A 19631-nucleotide genomic window follows, 5' to 3' on the forward strand; every position below is an offset into this window, starting at 1 on the left:
GGAATAATCAACTGTGGAAATATCCAACTGCTTAATTCCAGGGTCACTTCCAGCTCAGTCCCTTCCCACAAGGAGCCAATGGGAATGTGGCAGGAAGCGAGTGACACAGGGATGAAGGGGAAGAAGAAGGATAAAAATGAGGAGGAGGAGCGGGGGAAGAAGGAGAGAATGGTGAATCTGACACTGGAGATGATCTATCTGCTGACTGGAGAGGTGAGGGGCACTGTGACTGGCACACTGACAAGAGACTGTCTGTCTGTACAAAGGGGGTCTCTCTGCAGCTCAAACACCATTCTCTCTTCCTTTCAATATTTAGCACTACATCCCTAGGAAGAAGTCAGATGATGGGGGGGCCCTGCATGCCCCTGGCTCCGTCATACAGAAGGAAAATAACAAGAATGACAAGAAGATCCTGGAACTCATGTCCAACATCATCCAGCTGCTGACTGGAGAGGTGGGTACAGCGGCCCCTTATTGTTTAGTAACAGTGGATGATAATCCCTTTCTCTGGCTGGGGGATGACTGGAACATTGTGTGTGACAGGTTGCCATAAGGACTCATGATGTTTCCATCTATTTTTCCTTGGACGAGTGGGACTATATAAAAGGAAACAAGGACCTTTACAGGGAAGGGATAAAGGAGGAGCCCCAGAAGCTACGCCCAATGGGTGAGTAATAGGTTCAGGTGCACAAAGATTTTTATTTGATCTAGTAAAACTTGACATTTAATTGTACTTGGTTAAGAGATCAGTTTTACCATCTATATAAGAAAGTTATTTTACAATCAAGAAGTTTATTCCTACCTACAATTATCTGTTATCATCTACTTGCTTCCCCAGCAAGTCTGCAGTGGATCTATATTTAGATTTCCAAAAATAAATGGGTACTCAAGGTGGCCATACACTGTGAGATCTTCCCTGCTACAGGTCCAGTGATATTGTGGTAATGCGATCACATCAATTAATGGAATACATAAAGTTGGAGCAAGGACCATCTTTAATGAGCCAATGTGGTCCTTGATCCAACAGAAAAATCAAGGTCCCTAATCAAGATCTGGCTGATTTTTGGCTAGATATCAATCGGGAAGCTTGTCGGAGGGCCCCGTAAGGTGCAAGTAAGCTACCAAAACGGTCTAATGTACCAGAATTGGCATCTTAAATCTGCCCGTGTATGGCCACATTAAGGGGAAGGAACTACAGGTGACAATTTTTGAGGACTTTATTAGGTATTTAAATGCAGGGTTCAGTGTGCTGAGAGATGATACGTTTTTAAAAAATATGGTATATAGTGTAATACATTCCTTTCAAAGGGTATGGAAAAATAACTGGATCTACTCACAAAGGGATCTCTTGTGCCACATGTAGTTACAGAGAAAAGCGGTATTCTGTATATCTAGAAAAGAAACTGTAATAGCAATAGACACTGCTGCGATATTTCCCGTTCAGCAGAGACCAGCAAACAACCGTCCTGTGAAAGGACCGATGACAGCGACTTTAAATAAAGGCTTTTCAAGCCTGAAGGACTCGGTAAGTGTAATTGCCCACAAGGCATAACACAAGTTCCGGGGTTACTGCGCTATCTTGGACTTTCTGTCAGAGAGGCCTCAGTCTGTTCGTATCGGCGACAACATTTCCAGCACCATCAGATTGAGCACAGGAGCTCCTCAAGGATGTGTTCTCAGCCCGTAATTGTACACATTGCTGACACATGACTGCATAGCTAGACACAGCTCAAACCACATCATCAAGTTCGCCAATGACACAACTGTGGTGGGGCTCATCAACCACAATGACGAGTCGGCGTACAGAGATGAGGTTCAGCAGCTGGAGGTCTGGTGCAGTGAGAACAATCTGTCACTGAATGTGGATAAAACGAAAGAGATGATCGTCGATTTCAGGAGAACTCTCCCTGCTCACACACCACTCAACATCAACGGCTCCACAGTAGAGACAGTAAAGAACACCAAATTCCTGGGAGTCCACATCTCTGATGACCTCACCTAGACCACCAACACCGCCTCCATCACCAAAAAGGCTCAGCAGCATCTTCACTTCCTAAGACGACTGAAACGGGCCAGCCTACCGCCTCCCACCCTCACAGTGTTCTACAGGGGCACCATAGAGAGTGTCCTGATGAGCTGCATCTCCGTCTGGTACAGAAGTACCAGCTCTGCTGACCGGAAAAGTCTACAGCGGAGCAGCTGGCAACATCATTGGAGCGGCTCTTCCATCACTGCAGGAGATCTTCCACAAGCGCTGTGTAAGAAAGGCCTCCTGCACTGGACTCCGCACACCCCTCACAGGGACTGTTCACGCTGCTCCCATCCGGCAGACGCTTTCGCAGTATTAAAGCCCGAACAACCAGGCTGATCGAAAGCTTTTTTCCACAAGCGATCAACTCACTGCCTGTCCTCCCACTACATTCCAGACTCACCTGAACTGTGAACTTAACTTTGTCAACTGTTCATTTATTTGCACAATTCTAAAGGTTTACACATGTATATATCCGATTTCTGCCAATATATTGCACATTTCATCTTTACATATTTATTGTGTATTTTTAAGTGCCTTTTTGTGATATGTTCTAGCTGGAGCCACGTCGTCTCGTCTCACTGTATATTCATATAGTGCTGAGATGACAATAAAGTTTACTTTGACTTTGACTATTACAGTTTCTTTTCTAGATATACAGAATACCGGCTTTCTCTGTAACTACATGCGGCACCAACTTCAGCGATACACTAAAAACAAGAGATCCCTTTGTGAGTAGATCCGGTTATTTTTCCATACCCTTTGAAATGAACGTATTACACTATATACCATATTTTTTATTTAGGTACTTGGGCAAAAACGTATCATCTTTTGTTTTTTACCATGGATGAGTGGATCCACAATTACCCTCGGTGCTACTAATTGTCACTAATTTGGACTTTGCGCATAGCTCACACCTGATTGTTGTTTATTAGGTATTTACCTTGTCTAAAATATTAATGTATTTAACAAGTTTCCCATCAATCTAACTTCCCATGCTTGTATCTTTGGCAGATTGTGAACATGCAGCTTCAGATAATAATGGCAGCACTGTTCCTAAAACCAACCCAAGCAAGACCGTGGCTGAAGGAGCAGTTGTTTGTGGAGACAGAAATACCACAAACCCTGACATTTCTCCACCTAAACAGCCCCCAAAAGAAAATTGTATTAAATCAGGGTCACCTGCAAGTAAAGGGGGAAGCCATGCAGTGGAATGTGGCTTAAAGTCACTTCCAGAACAGGTACAGGGAAGACATCGTTCTAACCCTCTGATAATATGCAGTCTGACAGACAGCACGTCACCTGATTATATATCAAACGATATTAAGCCGGATTTTTTGTGTAAAAAACGAATCCGTTTAGACAACGGTATTAAAACACTTACAGAAAAGATACACACAACAGATGCATCTACTTCTGCCTTTGGACGCAGTCTGGATTCTGGATTTCCAGTGAGTTCTCTTTCAAGAGCTATAAAAGAGGAACCGGTTTCATGGGAAGAAAGAAGCCATTCCGGTTGCAGCATGAATCCACTGACAGAACAGATAGAGAAGACAAATACATTTACTCCTATTATGGGATACAGCTTTAAGAACAGCTTGTCAGCTAATTATTACTTAAATGGTATGAAAGAGGAAGTGACTTCATTTGAAGGAGGAACCCGTTCAATTTGCAGTATTAATCCCCTTGCAGATCAGATACAGAGAAATAAAATATCTGCTCCTGTGATGGGGTGTGGCCTAAACAACAGAGCATCCGCTCTACAGCCCCACGTATATAGTAAAAAGCTGAAGAGTAATGCCACGTGTTTGTCTCCTCTAAACACACCCTTGTTACAAGTCATGTACTGCTGTGCCGTGTGCCACGCACGCTTTGCTAGTTACAAGGATCTCGTCAGCCATCTGATAACTCACACAGAAGAAAAAACAATCTCCTGCTCAATCTGCGGGAAAAGTTTTAAACGCCATGCAGAATATATTCGCCATCAGAAAATCCACACGGGGGAGAAACCATTCATTTGTTCCGAGTGTGGCAAATGCTTCAAACAGCGCTCTGAGCTGAACCTGCACCGAAGGGGACACACGGGAGAGAAGCCATTTTCCTGTTCTGAGTGCGGCAAATGTTTCAAGCGGCGCTCCATTGTGGTGGAACATCAGAGGATTCACACGGGGGAGAAACCCTTCACTTGCTCCGAGTGCGGCAAATGTTTCACACAGCGCTCGCACCTGATTGTACACCGAAGAACTCACACAGGGAAGAAGCCATTTTCTTGTTCTGTATGTGGGAAATGTTTCACGCGACACTCGCAACTGATTCTTCATCTCAGAACACATACCGGAGATTAAACAGAGAGATTGTGAACGGGGCACATGTTTTAAATGTTACTTCCTCCGCAGTCCCGTTCTGTTGAAGTTCTTATAAATGTAGAGAGGCATGGTCATTGCCTTGGAAGGAATATGTACTATGACTACGGGTGCAAAGAATCTAAAATTTATAGGCGCCTCCCATTTTAGTATTAGTTGGGGTAAAACTGCGATGCTGTAAATAACTGTTATCATTCTGGACTTTGTAGGTCACAACTGTAACATTATATACTGGAAAATGTCCCCTCGTCTCTATGTTGTGTCACAGAAACCCTGGGTGCCTTCTGATGTCCTTTCTGATAATCAAGAGGCAGTGCACTGCTCTGTCTGGGGAATGGGTGAGAGTTGGGATAAAGAAAGCAGAATATTTATTAGTAAGATGAGTCTGTGTTATGCAACCTGTTGGCTTGATTTGGCCTCATGCTTTCGTATAGTTCACAGGATTCAGAAATGTTGAGCCAGCAGCCCTCTCACTATACTTACACCCCAATGTATAACAGCCCCCCTCCACTGGCCTTGATCTGCCCCCTTTACCTCTCCCTCCCTGCACAGTGTATTACCTATTTGGAATCCTGAGTTCAATAAGCAGTGCAGCGGAGTCCCCTCAGCACCATCCTCTATCCATCTACATCATATTCGGGTCTGTTCGCCAACACCGAGCCTGTAGGCACATGCACAGTTGGGACTTCAATTGCTCATGCGCTTGCAGGCTCCGTGTCAGTGAACAGACCCGAAACCTAATATTCACTCTATTTATTCTCAATTATGAACAAGATAACCTCAATGTAAGTAAAAGGATTTCAACCCCATGTAATGTGCTTCAACTCACAGCATCTCCAACTGGCTGGGGTTGCTTGAGGCACTGCTTGATGACTTTACAACCATGACCTGCACAAAGGGAGCTTCTTATGAAAGGATAATCCAGAGTTGTAGCTGCAAATCCTTAATGAACAGGGCTACCGTGTATATTGCTTTATTGCACATTATCCAAACTGATTTTCCATTGGACCCCATACACCCCCCCCCCCCCATATCATTATATTCAGATTACATTTTCATACCCAAACAAAGAGACCTCAGTTGGCCAAACAGATATTTTTGAGACAACACGCAGATCAAGTTGGGTCATAAATGACTACGGAAATGTAAAGGTGAACTAGCCATTTCATTTTTCAATACAGAGTAACATTGAACATTTAGAGTCTCTTTGCCAAACTTGTTATTGGGAATGTACCATTTAACTTTATTGTTTTATATAAAATAATTAATTAAAATTAAGGGTCTTATTAAATATTCTGTATATTCTGTGTTTGTTCTGAGCCTCTGTGTTTATCACACACATGAAAACAGAACTGAGCAACCACAGACGTACAGAAACTCCAGTTCTCTTTATAGTTTGCCATATTGTTTAAATTGGCTCTGTATCCAAATAGAAAATGAATGACTTACACAGAGGGTTCATTTGCAATTTACATGAATTTTATATTTTTAAATATTAAAAAAAAAAAGGTCCTGAAAGCCCTGAGGGGGAAGGGAGGCTACCCCTATCTGATCATCAGGAGTTCATAGACTTTTGCACATGTGCCAATCAAGTAGGAGAGGTGGGTGTATGGCTTGGGTCTTTACACATGGTGCTTAATAGTGCCAGTCAAACTGCTGTTTAAGTCCATTTTTAGTATGTTATAGAATGGTTAATTCTAAGCAACTTTTCAATTGGCCTCAATTTTGCTTATTTTTTTTAAAAAATTTTTTTTTTAATTATTTGCCTTTTTCTTCTGACTCTTTCCAGTTTTCAAATGGGGGTGACGGACCCATCTTAAAAACAAATGCACTATGAAGGTTACACAATTGTTGTTATTGCTACTTTTTATTCCTCATCTTTCTATTCAGGCCTCTCCTATTCATATTCCTGTCTCTTATTCAAATCAATGCATGGTTGCTAGGGGAATTTGGATCCTAGGAATTGCAAATGTTCTCAGAATATCACTCTCTGCCTTGTATTAAAAGTTAATTTAAAGGTGAACAACACAGGTAACACAATAAGTAAGGTAAATATAAAACACAGAATAACCACAAGTAGTTATAGATTAATGAGTATTGCTGTAGTACATTGAATTACGGGCTGCTCTTGGAATTTCTATCTAGCATCCAATCTCCATCTTTTTCATTAATGCTCCTTTCCTTTGCTCCAGATTCCCACACAGGCATCAGTACATACTTAGAATGTTGCATGCACAGACAGTGAAGGGTTGATTAGGTCACTGAGTTGATGAAAGGACAAACATCCAGCCCTTATGGTCCATGTATATTCCCTCTGGCAAGGAATTTTGTTGTTTTTTTGCCATATGTTGCACTGGATATTTAAAGTCAGTCGATCTCCTTACATGGCCATACTTGCAGACTTGCTGTTGTTTCCAGATTTAATGTGATTCCCTTGTTCTCTCTATACAACACTGAGACAGCTGGGCAGCAGGACACAGATACAGGCCCTATCCTCATTGCAGTATTTCTTTGGGAGTTTCTTATGAATGGAACCGAAGGAGTAGGTTCAAGTAAAAAAAAATCTATGCGATCAGCTTGTTGTTCTGGCTTAAGTGGGTATCGCACAGAGAGGTCTTACATTGCAGACAGGATAAGCAAATGTAGGGACCCATATGGGTTTAATTGCCCCTATGCCTTTAAATCCCTAACCTTTCTCCCTAGTTACTAGGCAACAGCCTATGTTCCATAATCAGTGTTAACGGCCAAGAGGTGTAATGACCACTTCCTACCACACTTCAATATAGTGTGTGGAAAGGGGTGGATCTTCCTCTTTGGCTGCTGTGACCTTACCTACTGGTTGTTCTCATTGAGCCTGGGTACACCAAGGCCTAGTAAACCACCGCCCTAAAGGGACATCACCTTTAGTGTTCAAGTCGGGGACCAGGGAACCCCCAGGAACGAGGTTTAGCTAGAACAGGATAGTTCTGTTATAGGGCTCTCTAGGAGAGTAAGATAGAGAACTTAGCAAGAGCAGCTGTGTGTTCCCGCAAGGATCCGTAGCAGGGTGTAGCTTCCCAAGGCTCCTAGATTGCCTATAGTGAAGGGACCATAGTGGATAGAGATTGGGCTTAGACTTCTTCTCCCTGACCATTTCACTGGGTGGGATCCAGAGCCCACCCAGTGAACCAGTGACTCCAGAGCCCTCTGCTACTCAAATGCCACCAGATCTTATTGTGGGAGAACAAAGGAGAGAGTTTTGGGCGAGCACAGGAACTGAACATGTACGGATAGGACCAGGGAACAGAAGCATTGTAAGGAGTAGGCCTGGGCAAAGCAGAAGTGCAACACAGCACTTGATAAAGAGCTGACAAACTCAAAACATGTTGTGTTGATGAATAAAGGCATTTTGCAGCAGAATTATCTGTGCCTCATGGTATCATTACCCAATTTTGGACTGACTAATTGAATGCTCTGGATGGACTCAAGGGTTTCTGATACTAGAACAAAGAATTAAAGGTAAATATACCAGTTCTATTTGACTGTGGAATCAGTGACAGGCAAGGGTCAAAACACAGAATATCAGATCCAGGAATCAATACGAAACACACCCAGGAACCCGAAAGAAGCTTAACATTGGGCAATACAAACTTGACAGTGCCCTTTAAATATTTGAAATTCACACCACTGCACAATGACGTTACGCAGCGCCCGGGTATTATGGATTCACCCAGAGCGCATCACAAACCCGGAAGTGTCGGAACTCATGGCTAACACGCAGGATCACACAGGCAGTGGCAGCAGTGGGCGACCCCGCCTTCATCACACCTGGCTTGTCTGAGGAGCACTTCCTTGTATCTCCAAAACAGTGGTTAAAGATACATCAGACTTTGTGTCTGTACATAGAAAACTATGGGCCAGTTAGTCTGACGGTGGTAGGAAAGCTTTTGGAAGGAGTAATAAGGGATACGATATTTGACTTCATTGCAAATAATAATACTATGAGTATGGTTTTATGCACAACAGAATTTGCTTTTATTTAATTGCCTTTTATGAGGAGGTGAGCAGAGACCTTGACTCTGCAAGCAGTGGATGTGATCTACTAAGACTTTGCTAAAGCATTTGATACAGTACCATACAGAAGGTTAATGGTTAAATTAAAGGAGACATATTATGTAAAAAACAAGAATGTGCCAGTTCATTAAACTTGTTTAGATATTGAATGAATGTGCTTTATTTAAAATATCTGCAAAATCCCCACTAGTCCCATCCATCTGTTCTACTTCCTGCTGTCTCAATTCCCAAATTTTCTCAAACTGGAAAATGAGGTTCAATGTTGATAAATTCAGGTTATCCACCTTTATATAAATGTAAGTTATACACTTAAGTGTGTCAGGGTATTGAATCTGGGTTTTTTTGTAGATGATAAATTGTTAGATTCCAGGCAGTGCCATGATGTGGCTACTAAAGCAAATAAAGTTCTGTCTTGTATAAAAAAGACAAACTCGAGGGATGAATCATAATTTTGCCTCTTTATAGGTCCCGGGTAAGGCCTCACCTTGAGTATGGGAGGTAATTTTGGGCTTCAATCCTTAAAAAGGACATTAATGAGCATTTAGAATTACTTTTTTCATTCTATTTCCCTAAGGCAGCCATACATATCAAAGCAGCATGCATATTCAGAAAATCATTCCAAACTTTGTTTGTCTGATTTTCTCTTCCAATAGTACATTTCACTGGTTCCTAATTTTCACCCAGGAATTGCTGTTTACAACGAATGAAGGACACAGGGGCTCTGTGAAGGTTGCAGTAAAGGTGTGTAAGAGTCTGACTGGGTTATTCAGCTCATAAAAAGAAAGATGTCCAGCGTCATAGTCCAGGAATATCCCAAACCTCTGGCTGGAATATTTGCCAGGTAACTTAGTCACCGTTCTGTTGTGTCTTACTGAATATTCCCTATTATACATGCTCAGGCTCCAGGACTTTGCATTATTTCCACTGATTGAATGTTCTCCTCTTCTTTCCATGGAAGGATAGGCCACCCCAACCCTCCATCCTCCTGATTCACTTCCTTCCACCTCCCAGTAATGCTGCCCTGATGAAAAGCTTATGGAGCTTAAAGCCTGTGGAAACACAATAAATCTCTCTGGGGTTTTGGGATAATTCTGATTTATTTCGGTCCACGTTGCGGTTTTCCCATCCCCTGACACAGCCACATGGTTACTAGCTGTGTTTATACTGAGAACCATGCCTGAAGCCTCTTGTGCACAGAACTTGCTATTGACTCTAACACTGTTTAGAAATCTATGCAAGCCTGTGCTTAATGACACTAAGATCAAACCTACATCCAGATCCAATACAGGAATGAGGTTAGTTTCATCATTTTGTTTACTCTCGCTCTGTTCCCCCTCAGCCCCACAGAATACAGCTCCATGTGATTCCCGTTCCTGTAGGACAGTGAGTGGATCTGCCATGTTGCACAGCTCCTCAATGTGATGGATCTTACTGGACAGCTCATCCTTCTTTTTTTCCAGCTGCTCCATTAGATCAGAGACATGGAGTAAAACCTTAACATTTTGCCAGGAGAGGTCAATCTTTAGTCGTTTTTCTAGAAATTCAAGCTGTTCCCTAATATCACTAAACAGGGCAGCAATCTGCACTTCTAGGCTTACAGTTTTTTCTTGAATCTTTTTTGTACATCTCTGTGTGTTTTTGGCTCGTCTCTCAGTCTCCACTCTCTCTGAGATCATTTTCTCCAGAACATTCCTCAGTTTCTCTTTCTCCTTATCAGAGGCCTCACTCAGCAGCTCCACCCTGTGGCCCCTGTGCTCTCCAGCCAGACAGCAGGACACACAGATAGGGGCCCCATCCTTACAGCAGTAATACTCCAGGAGCTTGTTGTGAGTGGAACATTTTCTGTTTCTGAAAGAAGTGGTGGGGTCAGTTAAGATGTGTTCCACTGACATGTTGTGAACAGTGAGATGGACATCACACAGGGAGGTCTCACAGTGCAGACAGGATTTAACAGCAGGTGCAGGAGAGAGGACACAGTAACTGCAAAGGATTCCAGTCTTCTTTGGCTTTAGCAGAGAAGAGAGGAACCGCTCTGCTATATTGGCCAGTGTTCGGTTCCTCTGCAGGACAGGGCGCTCCTGATACTCAGCTCTGCATTCCGGACAGGAATAACCTCTACATCCCTCCTGGGTATCCAGCACCCTCTTAATGCAGCCTTGGCAGAAGTTATGGCCACACGGCAGCATTACAGGATCAGTGTAAATGTCCAGACAGAGGGAGCAGTTCAGCTCTTCTATTAGATCTGCACACGCCATTCTGGAAAGCAGGAACAAGAAACGAAACTGAAAACATGTTTACTTAATGAAGATGGGTGGAGAGAAAAAAAAAAATCAGTGTTTTAACCCTTTAATTCTCTGCTTTCAACTTAAGTATGAATAAAGAAATTTAAAAAATGTTTTACTGGTCGCATTGGGGTAGGGTTGCCATCTTTTCTGGAACAAAATGCCGTCCTTCATATATTCTTGCCGTTTTTTCCTATTACTAACACTGGCATCAAGCATCATTTTTACCGGCCAGGCCATTAAAACACCGGCCAGGTGGCAACCCTACATTGGGGTCATCTCTTTACACTATCAATCTGTGGTGCTGCTGTGCAATTTCTCCTGTTCAGTAGCCCGCTACAACCCAAAATTTTGAGCTGTGATCTTCCTAGTGCTTAGCTTTAGCATGCCAACAGTGTGCTGCCCCCCCCCCCCGTCACATCATGATGGACCACTCACGTTGACATGTGGCTACTGGGTATCTGGAAGGCACCACTTTGCACATGCACAGGGCTAGTAAATAAGGTGGCTTGTCAGACAGGACATCATGTGGAAATGTATATTCAGGTATTAATTAAAAGGTGTATATATATATATATATATATATATATATATATATATATATATATATATATATATATATATATATATATATATATATATATATATATATATATATATTTTGTGATGTATAGGGAGCAACACAAGCATGAAAAAGTTCCATGGTGGGCCAGGACTGTGATTGGTTATGAGTAGCCCCTATGTGGATAAGCAGCCTACAGGAGACTCTGTTTGGCAGTGCACCTGGTTTTTATACAACCAAAACTTGCCTCCAAGCCTGGAATTCAAAAAATAAGCATCTGCTTTGAGGCCACTCAGACCTTGACTCTGCAAGCAGTGGATGTGATCTACTAAGACTTTGCTAAAGCATTTGATACTGTACCATACGGAAGGTTAATGGTTAAATTAAAGGAGACATATTATGTAAAAAAACAAGAATGTGCCAGTTCATTAAACTTGTTTTTATATATATATATATATATATATATATATATATATATATATATATATATATATATATATATATATATATATATATTATATATATATATATATATATATAACAAACAAGGGAAAGTTGTGCTCACCACTATTTTTTAAAACCATTAGGCGGGGGTGCAATGAGGCTGTGACCACAAAATACATATAGTCAAATACAAGAGTCCTCTGCACTCAACCCATTATCAATATATTTAAGACAGCGACATTTTGTGCATACTGCTACTAAACAAAACAGGGATTGTTTGTCGATATATTGCAATATATTTAAGCTGGCCAACTATGTCAAAGTCATCCCTCATTGCACCCCCGATTAATGGTTTTAAAAAATAGTGGTGAGCACAAGTTTCCCTTGTTTGTTATAGTTTATACAGGAGCAGTGACCAGCTCCATGTTGTAGCTCCCACCCTTCCCAGCTATAGTCAAGTGATCCCACTGGTGTCTAATAAAAGGGCAGCCAAGTTTGGGAGTTTTACTTTGAAAGCAACAAGTAAGTTGCAGGTAAAACTTAGTCCCTTTGTAAAATGTATAATTAAGCAATAGAATTCTTAATGAATCAGATAAAATTGAGTGTAAGACTGGCCAGATATGGGATGACTGTGACGTAGTTGTTCAGCTTAAATATATTGCAATATATGGACAAACAATCCCTGTTTTGTTTAAAGGGTAAGGCATTTTTCAGTAGCAGTAGCACAAAATGTCGCTGTCTTAAATATATTGATAATGGGTTGAGTGCAGAGGACTCTTGTATTATATATATATATCTATCTCAAGATTGATAAAGATCCAATATGGGGGACCGAAACGTTGGCCTGTTTTCTTTCAACTATGCATTAAATAAAAGTTACATTTTTATTTTTCTAAAAATCCCAGTGTGCATCCAGATTTTGTGAACAATTTTAAATATCCGACAATTGGTGTCAGCAGGATCAGGGTAGTTAGTAGAGCTGCCAGAGGCTCCAATAAAGAGGCCAGGAAGGGTTGGTTACCCCAGTCAGTGCTGCCGGTATAAGGAATAAGCAGTCAGGCTCAGGGATAGTAAGATTCCTGGATTCATACAAAGGGCCTCCATCAGGGGCGCACAGTGGGTACAGTCATACCAGGTTCAGGCCTAAAGGTGGGCCCAGCTGTGCTGCACATTTCAAATTAGCTGGGCCCCCTTGACAGTGTTGAAGTCCTGAAGCCCCGAAGTCCCAAAGACCTGAAGCACTGAAGACCCGAAGCAACAAAGCCACAAAAAGACCAAAACCATGAAAAGACCCGAAGCTGAAGTCCTGAAGCCACAAAAAGACTTGAAGCCAGAAAAGGAGCTAAAGCCTGAAGCTGTGAAAACATCTGAAGCCAAGAAAGAAGCCAAAGCTGAAGCCCCCAAAGCCGCAAAATGACCCGAAGCTGCAAAGGGAGCTGAAGAAGTTGTCCAAGGACAAAGAAGAAGACCTTAAGGTAAGTTACACTGAACTCCAATGTGGTTTTTTTTTTCATTTTTATAAAACCCCTGGTCACCAATGTATTATTTTAATACTCTATAGGCCCCTGGCCACCAATGTTTTTTTTACTTGTATGGGGGGCTGGCCACCAATTTTTTTTTTATATACCTTGTGGGGGGAACCCTGGCCACCAATGGGTTTATCCACTAGATGTTGTGTCACTATGGCTGCGATTGAAGCTTTTTCTGATTTGACACTGCACCATCTCAATCAGCACCCACTAACCTAAAGTGTGTCTCATCTGCCTAATAAACAGTTTCATCTGTTTTTAAAGAATCCCTGACGCCCAAGTGATTTGAAGAATGTATTTGAGAGTTTTCCAAAGTACCAACACATAGTCCCTTTTCCAAAACCAGTTACACACAAATAGAAAGTGCTTAAAGGGATTCTGCCATGGTTTTTATGGTGTAGTTTTTATTTCTAAATGACACTGTTCACACTGCAAATAATTTACTCTACAATATAAAATGTCATTCCCGAACCAGCAAGTGTATTTAGTTGTAATATTGGTGTGTAGGTGCATCTCAGGTCATTTTGCCTGGTCATGTGCTTTCAGAAAGTGCCAGCACTTTAGGATGGAACTGCTTTCTGGCAGGCTGTTGTTTCTCCTACTCAATGTAACTGAATGTATCTCAGTGGGACCTGGATTTTACTATTGAGTGCTGTTCTTAGATCTACCAGGCAACTGTTATCTTGTGTGAAGGCCCCCATACATTGGCCGATAAAAGCTGGCGACAGACCGAGTCGGCAGCTTATCGCCTGTATGTTAGGCTATCCCACAGGCTTCCCCGATCGATATCTGGCCCTCTCGATGGGGCAGGTTAAAAAGTCCCGTCGGATTCAGCCGCATCTATGGGTGTATGCAGTTCCGCAATCCGACCGCCCATTTTGGATGAATTAGGATCCAATTTTTGGGCGCTTGGGCCCACGATTGGATCAGCCCCATATCTCCCACTTCAGTGTGGGCATATCGGGGAGAGATCCGCACGTTTGACGATCTCTGCGTCTATGGCCACCTTAAAGCTTAATCCACACCAGGCGATTTGGGAGATTTAGCGCCCTGGTGACTAATCACCTCTTCTTTGAGGCGACTAATCTCCCCGAACCGCTTCCTTCTCTCCTGTGCCGGCTGTAATGAGAGTCGCCTGCGTTATGACACACGCAGCGCTTCATTTTCCGAAGTTGCTCGAAGATTCCTGGTGAGGCAACTTCGAAAAATTAAGCGCCGCGTGTCATAACGCAGGCAATTCTCATTACAGCCGGTGCAGGAGAAAACGGTTCTGGGAGATTATTCGCCTCAAAGAAGAGGCGATTAGTCGCCAAGCGCTAAATCTCCCCGAATCGCCTGGTGTGGACTAAAGCTCCCCATAGACGCAACGATTCTTCTTGCCGAACGACCGATTTTAGGGAAGCCCGACCAATCCTTCGAAATTATCGTGCGGTTAGTGGGATTCAAACGATCATACATCTTACGATTTTTTGGCCGACATCTGTCGGGAAATTGATCAGCCAGGTCCCAGATCAATCTCTCTATGTTTGCAGGGCCAAGCAGGCAGCTCCCCTTTGTTTTCCTGGTAAATTGGTCTTTTTAGTTGATGGTAAATTCGAACGATCGTACGATCGTTCTGAGAAGATCGTGGTCTCACGATCAGGATCTGATCTTTTAAAAATCTCAACATCTATGGCCATCTTAAGCCTTAGGGAGCTGCTGTCTGGTTACCTTCCCATTGTTCTGTTGTTAGGCTGCAGGGGGGGGGGGGAGGGAGGGGGATTTTATGCAGTACAGCAGTAAAGAGTGACTGAAGTCTATCAGAGCACAAGTCACATGACTGGGGGCAGCTGAGAAACAAACAATATGTCTAGCCCCATGTTAATTTCAAAATTAAATATAAAATAATCTGTCTGCTCTTTTAAGAAACGGATTTCTGTGCAGAATTCTGGTGGAGCAGCACTATCCCTTTAATATTCAGTCCACTACAATTCCCTGTGTAGCTCTGGGGTCCCCAATAGTCGCAGGAAGATTTGCCACCTGGCTGACATTTTGGCAGGTAAAAATGGTGTTTGCTCACAATATAATTCATAGGAAAAACATAAACCTGTTTGCAGAAAAGAAGCCAATACAACCCTAGTAGCGTGGGCTCACACCCCTGACTGATAATCCTGTTGGTATCTGCCAAGCCAGTAGAACACAAGCTGTTAAAACACAACTAATAACTTCCTTTATTAAATTATTTCACATCTCACCTCAGCCTTTTGCCCAGTGATCGAGTCCCTACAGGAACGCTCTAATATTAGCTTTAACGTCGCCATTTTGCCCCGTGCATATAGTCCGGCCTCTCCAAAGCCCATTTGTGATGTATTAGGCCCTTAATATGGAACCATCACACGGAAGGCGGCAAATTACAGGCCGCCATTTAGTAAGGAGAGCCGGCGCGCTTTTTCCTCACCACGCATCCCAGCACGCCCCGCGCGAATTTTCCCGCCCAAAGTCTGACAGGAGTTTAGAGCTCCGCGGATACGCACGCCCCGCCAGCACTAATGGGAGCTCGGATAACAAACCAAAGTGAATGTGATCTTCGTGTAAATACATCTCGCTCTCGAGTGATTATTATATGATCACGGTGGGTCTGAGGGATTTACAGGTAACTTCCAAGTTATTGCTGTGGTAATTTATTGGCAAAGTAAAACTGAGTGTAACATTTCAACATATTGTGGTGTAACTGCAAAGTCTGACTTCTTGGTTTTCCACCACAGCAGAAAGTGTCCCTTGGAGATGCTGAGGTGACTGGGCATACCTCCCAACATTTTGGAAGTAAAAAGAGGGACAAAAAATTTTTTTCCGCATGTAGTGCAGCAATTTTTGACCACACCCCTTTCTGTGGCCACACCCCCTAATTACCATGTTTGTTTTACAAAATTTGGCAGGTTATGAAAGTTTGAAAATATTTCTCCTTATCTAAACTGTGTTTTTGTGTCTCAAAATTGTTACAAAGTATCTTATTTGCACCTGTTAGGTGTTCTGGGCTCTCTGCTAAAAGCCAATTAAGTGAGAAACTTTGTTTCTTTTTCTGGCTGTTCAGTGCAGAGAAAAGAGGGACTTTCCAGTACAAATGAGGGACTGCGGGTTGAGCTGTCAAAAGAGGGACTGTCCCTCTGAAAAAGGGACAGTTGGGAGGTATGGACTGGGGTGTGAATATATGGGGAGGGGGGAGCCATGATGTTGTGGAAGGAGGGCCCTCCTTGTGGCAGGTAGTGGGGCCACAACTCCTCCTAGCCCGTCTGCAGTGGCACCCTGTTCCTTTTCCTAGGCTTGAAGTCAGTGGTGTAATTAGATGTTACTGGGCCCCACAGCAAATTCATTTTAGGGTCCCAACATATCCAGATGTTGTCCTGTTTTACCAATACAGGTATGGGATCCGTTATCCAGAAACTTGTTATCCAGAAAGACCCAAATTACGGAAAGGCCATCTCCTATAATTAGGGATGCACCGAATACACTATTTTGGATTCGGCCGAACCCACAAATCCGTCGCAAAAGATTTGTCCGAATAACAAACTGAATCCTAATTCGCATATGCAAATTAAGGGTGGGAAGGGAAAAACATTTTTTTTTACTTCCTTGTTTTGTAACAAAGTTATGCAATTTCCCTCTCCGCTCCTTATTTGCATAAGGGCAGAAGGATTAAGTTCACTATATAAAATATGCCATTTGTAGCCACATTCATTTTTAGGGTTTAGTTCACCTTTAATGCCTGTTTGATATACTGGCAAGGCTGGTAAGACCAGTGGAATCCAGGCTCGAGGGAGTCCTTTTATTTCAGTATTTCTCATTTTTACTATAGCGATCCAAATGATGAAATTACCTCTTATCTGGAAAACGCCGGGCTCCAAACATTCTGCAGAACAGGTCCCATACTTGTACATGGGATGTCAACTATAAGGGGGTCACTGTTTTCAAATGAGCTTTTCAGAACAAAGCTCAGGGTGATGGCACATGGTATGTTATGTTGTCCATGCTCAATGTCCTCCAGTGCGGGGAACAAAATGTCAAGATCACCAAATCCCCAGTGTTAAAATAAGAATGTACCAGTGCATTATACTCATTTATCTATAGAAGAATTGTGTTAAAAAAAGTAGTGTTTCAGGCTGATTTATTGAATATTTCTGCAAAAACCCTAATAATCCCTCCCTTCTCTTCCATTTGCTGCTCCCTGAATTCCCAGGCTGTGCACTCAGCTCACTGCACTGTAGGACAGGAACCAATCAGCAGCTAGCAGGACCTGATAGGGAACTGAAGCCTGTCTGTGCTTGTGTGACTGCAGGGCTGTGATTGGCTGTCCCCTCCTACTGTGCTTCTGGCAGGGACCGTTAGGACACGCCCACCCCTCATTTGAAACACAGACAGGGACCAGAGAACATCTATAGGGAGCTCCAATAAAGGGGCTATTTTTAAAGATAATATTAATTTTTAGCACCATGTAAAAGCAATACCATATATTACCTATAATTGACTACAAAATTAGGATTGTTTCACTTATCCTATATCTCTCCTTTAAAGGGGTTGTTTACCTTCAAACAACTAGTTGTTTTCAGATAGTTCACCAGAAATAACAACTTTTTCCAATCACTTTCTATGTGAGACCGTTTTTCTAATATTGAAGTGTAAAGTGTAAGTTTTCACCTTTTAAAACAGCTCTGGGAAGAGGGGGTCGCCAACCTTGTGAACTGATCTAAATTGAAACATTTAGTTGATACATTTCTTATCTTTGTCCCTGCTGAGCAGAATCTCTGGGTTTCATTACAGGCAGCTGTTAGAATTGATACAATAGTTGCTAATACTCCAGAGATGCTGCTGAGAAATGGATCAACTAAATGTTGTAAAAATGTAACAGTTTAGAGTCTGAGCCTGAATTACTGAGCTGTCAGACTCAAACACAAGAGACACAAACATTCAATGTTAAACTTCGATTTTGGAAAAACAGTAAAAAAAATAGATAATGGGAAGTTAAGCTGGCCATAGATGTTGAAATTTTTAAAAGATCAGATCCTGATCGTGAGACCACGATCTTCTCAGAACGATCGTACGAATTTACCATCAACTAAAAAGACCAATTTGCCAGGAAAACAAACGGGAGCTGCCTGCTTGGCCCTGCAAACATAGATAGATTGCACTGGGACGATCAATTTCTGACAGATGTCGGCCGAAAAATCGTAAGATGTACGATTGTTCGAATCCCACTAACCGCACGATAATTTCGAAGGATCGATTGGGCTTCCCTAAAATCGGTCATTTGGCAAGAAGAATCGTCGCGTCTATGGGGAGCTTAATTGAAAAAACATCTCTATTTTGGGCAACAATCTGAAAACACTGAAGTGAAAAAAATTTTAGAAAGTGATCTCTGTTCTATAGTGATAAAAATAAACCTCATTTTTACGAAAAAGCAAAGTTTCATGCATAAATAGTTTATTTCATGCTCGATTCATACAAAAAATGTGCAGAATATACAAACATCTCTGGTTCACATTGCATGCACCTTTTTTTTTTTTTTGTTAATTGTTACATTTTGTTTTCCTGCAAGAACATTAGTGTAATAAAAATACATTCTCGGTAACCCCGTACACCCACCCTATAACAGGTATATAAAGATACGATACATGAGGCAGCAGAGAGAGAGACAGCTGTATTCATAAGGTGGGGAGCCTGGAGGCGGCAAGAGTACAAACCAAGGATAAACAGACTACAAATCCCAGCAACCCTCTTATATCATACTCTGACAGTAGCTTGCTAGGAGCTGTGCTCTGTGTAACAGAGATTACATATACTTGCGTTATGCCTCTTAGGCATGAAAGAGTCTTCATTGTACTTTTTAAATAAGCCAATACATTTATACAGATAGTTACAGTGTTTGTCTACTAAATCAAATATTCTTGGGCTCATTTAGTAAAATGTGGCAATGCAGTGTACATTTACTGGTAAGGTTTGCCTGTGAATGGATAATCAGTCGTATGTTCTTATCCATAGTCTAACTGCCCTAGAGCAATCCACTCTGAGTTGCTGTACAATGTGTCATGCTTTGCTGTATAGCCCTAATACAGCAATTACTGTGGTTTTATTTGCAACAGTTTTTTTCCCCAGACAAATGACTCATGCTGCCTGCCTATGGTAAACAGTATGAGTCAGTGTTCAAAGCACTTGAGTTTTCTAATTACACCCAGAAGGGATATCATTGTAAGTCTAAAGAAGGCCAGTAATAGTCTAGTGATTTAGTAAACATCCACTAAACCTGGTGCTTGTAGGCCCACCTCCAACCTTTTGTAATTATCTGTACCCAAATCAGCTCCAGAGGGTTTTCCAGTCAAAGGCACATAAATGTTATTC

The 19631-nt window shown here is 42.2% G+C and overlaps 2 protein-coding genes across 2 annotated transcripts; one reads left to right on the forward strand and one right to left on the reverse strand.

Moving 5' to 3' along the window:
- The first annotated feature begins 403 nt into the window (after window positions 1-403).
- On the forward strand, window positions 404-7110 carry LOC108703766 (oocyte zinc finger protein XlCOF7.1-like). Its single transcript, XM_018240065.2, has 4 exons — window positions 404-454; window positions 544-667; window positions 2683-2760; window positions 3044-7110. The coding sequence occupies exons 1-4, from the start codon at window positions 422-424 to the stop codon at window positions 4372-4374; spliced, it is 1566 nt and encodes a 521-aa protein (XP_018095554.2). The 5' UTR covers window positions 404-421; the 3' UTR covers window positions 4375-7110.
- Window positions 7111-8884: 1774 nt separating this feature from the next.
- LOC108703934 (E3 ubiquitin-protein ligase Midline-1) lies at window positions 8885-15733 on the reverse strand. Its single transcript, XM_018240240.2, has 2 exons — window positions 15497-15733; window positions 8885-10701 (listed from the first exon to the last, which is right to left on the reverse strand). Exon 2 carries the CDS (start codon window positions 10698-10700, stop codon window positions 9105-9107), a length of 1596 nt encoding a protein of 531 aa, XP_018095729.1. The 5' UTR covers window position 10701; window positions 15497-15733; the 3' UTR covers window positions 8885-9104.
- Between the last annotated feature and the right edge of the window lie 3898 nt (window positions 15734-19631).

This window comes from Xenopus laevis, chromosome 9_10L (assembly GCF_017654675.1).
Source record: "Xenopus laevis strain J_2021 chromosome 9_10L, Xenopus_laevis_v10.1, whole genome shotgun sequence".
In the NCBI taxonomy this organism is placed as follows: Eukaryota; Metazoa; Chordata; class Amphibia; order Anura; family Pipidae; genus Xenopus; species Xenopus laevis.

Excerpts from the sequence above, each read along its gene's own strand:
- LOC108703766 (XM_018240065.2), top strand. The coding sequence starts at position 422 with ATGTCCAACATCATCCAGCTGCTGACTGGAGAG. Across the intron at positions 455-543 it reads TCCAGCTGCTGACTGGAGAG|GTTGCCATAAGGACTCATGA; the intron begins GTGGGTACAGCG and ends TGTGTGTGACAG. Across the intron at positions 2,761-3,043 it reads TAAAAACAAGAGATCCCTTT|ATTGTGAACATGCAGCTTCA; the intron begins GTGAGTAGATCC and ends TATCTTTGGCAG.
- LOC108703934 (XM_018240240.2), bottom strand. The coding sequence starts at position 10,700 with ATGGCGTGTGCAGATCTAATAGAAGAGCTGAACTGCTCCCTCTGTCTG.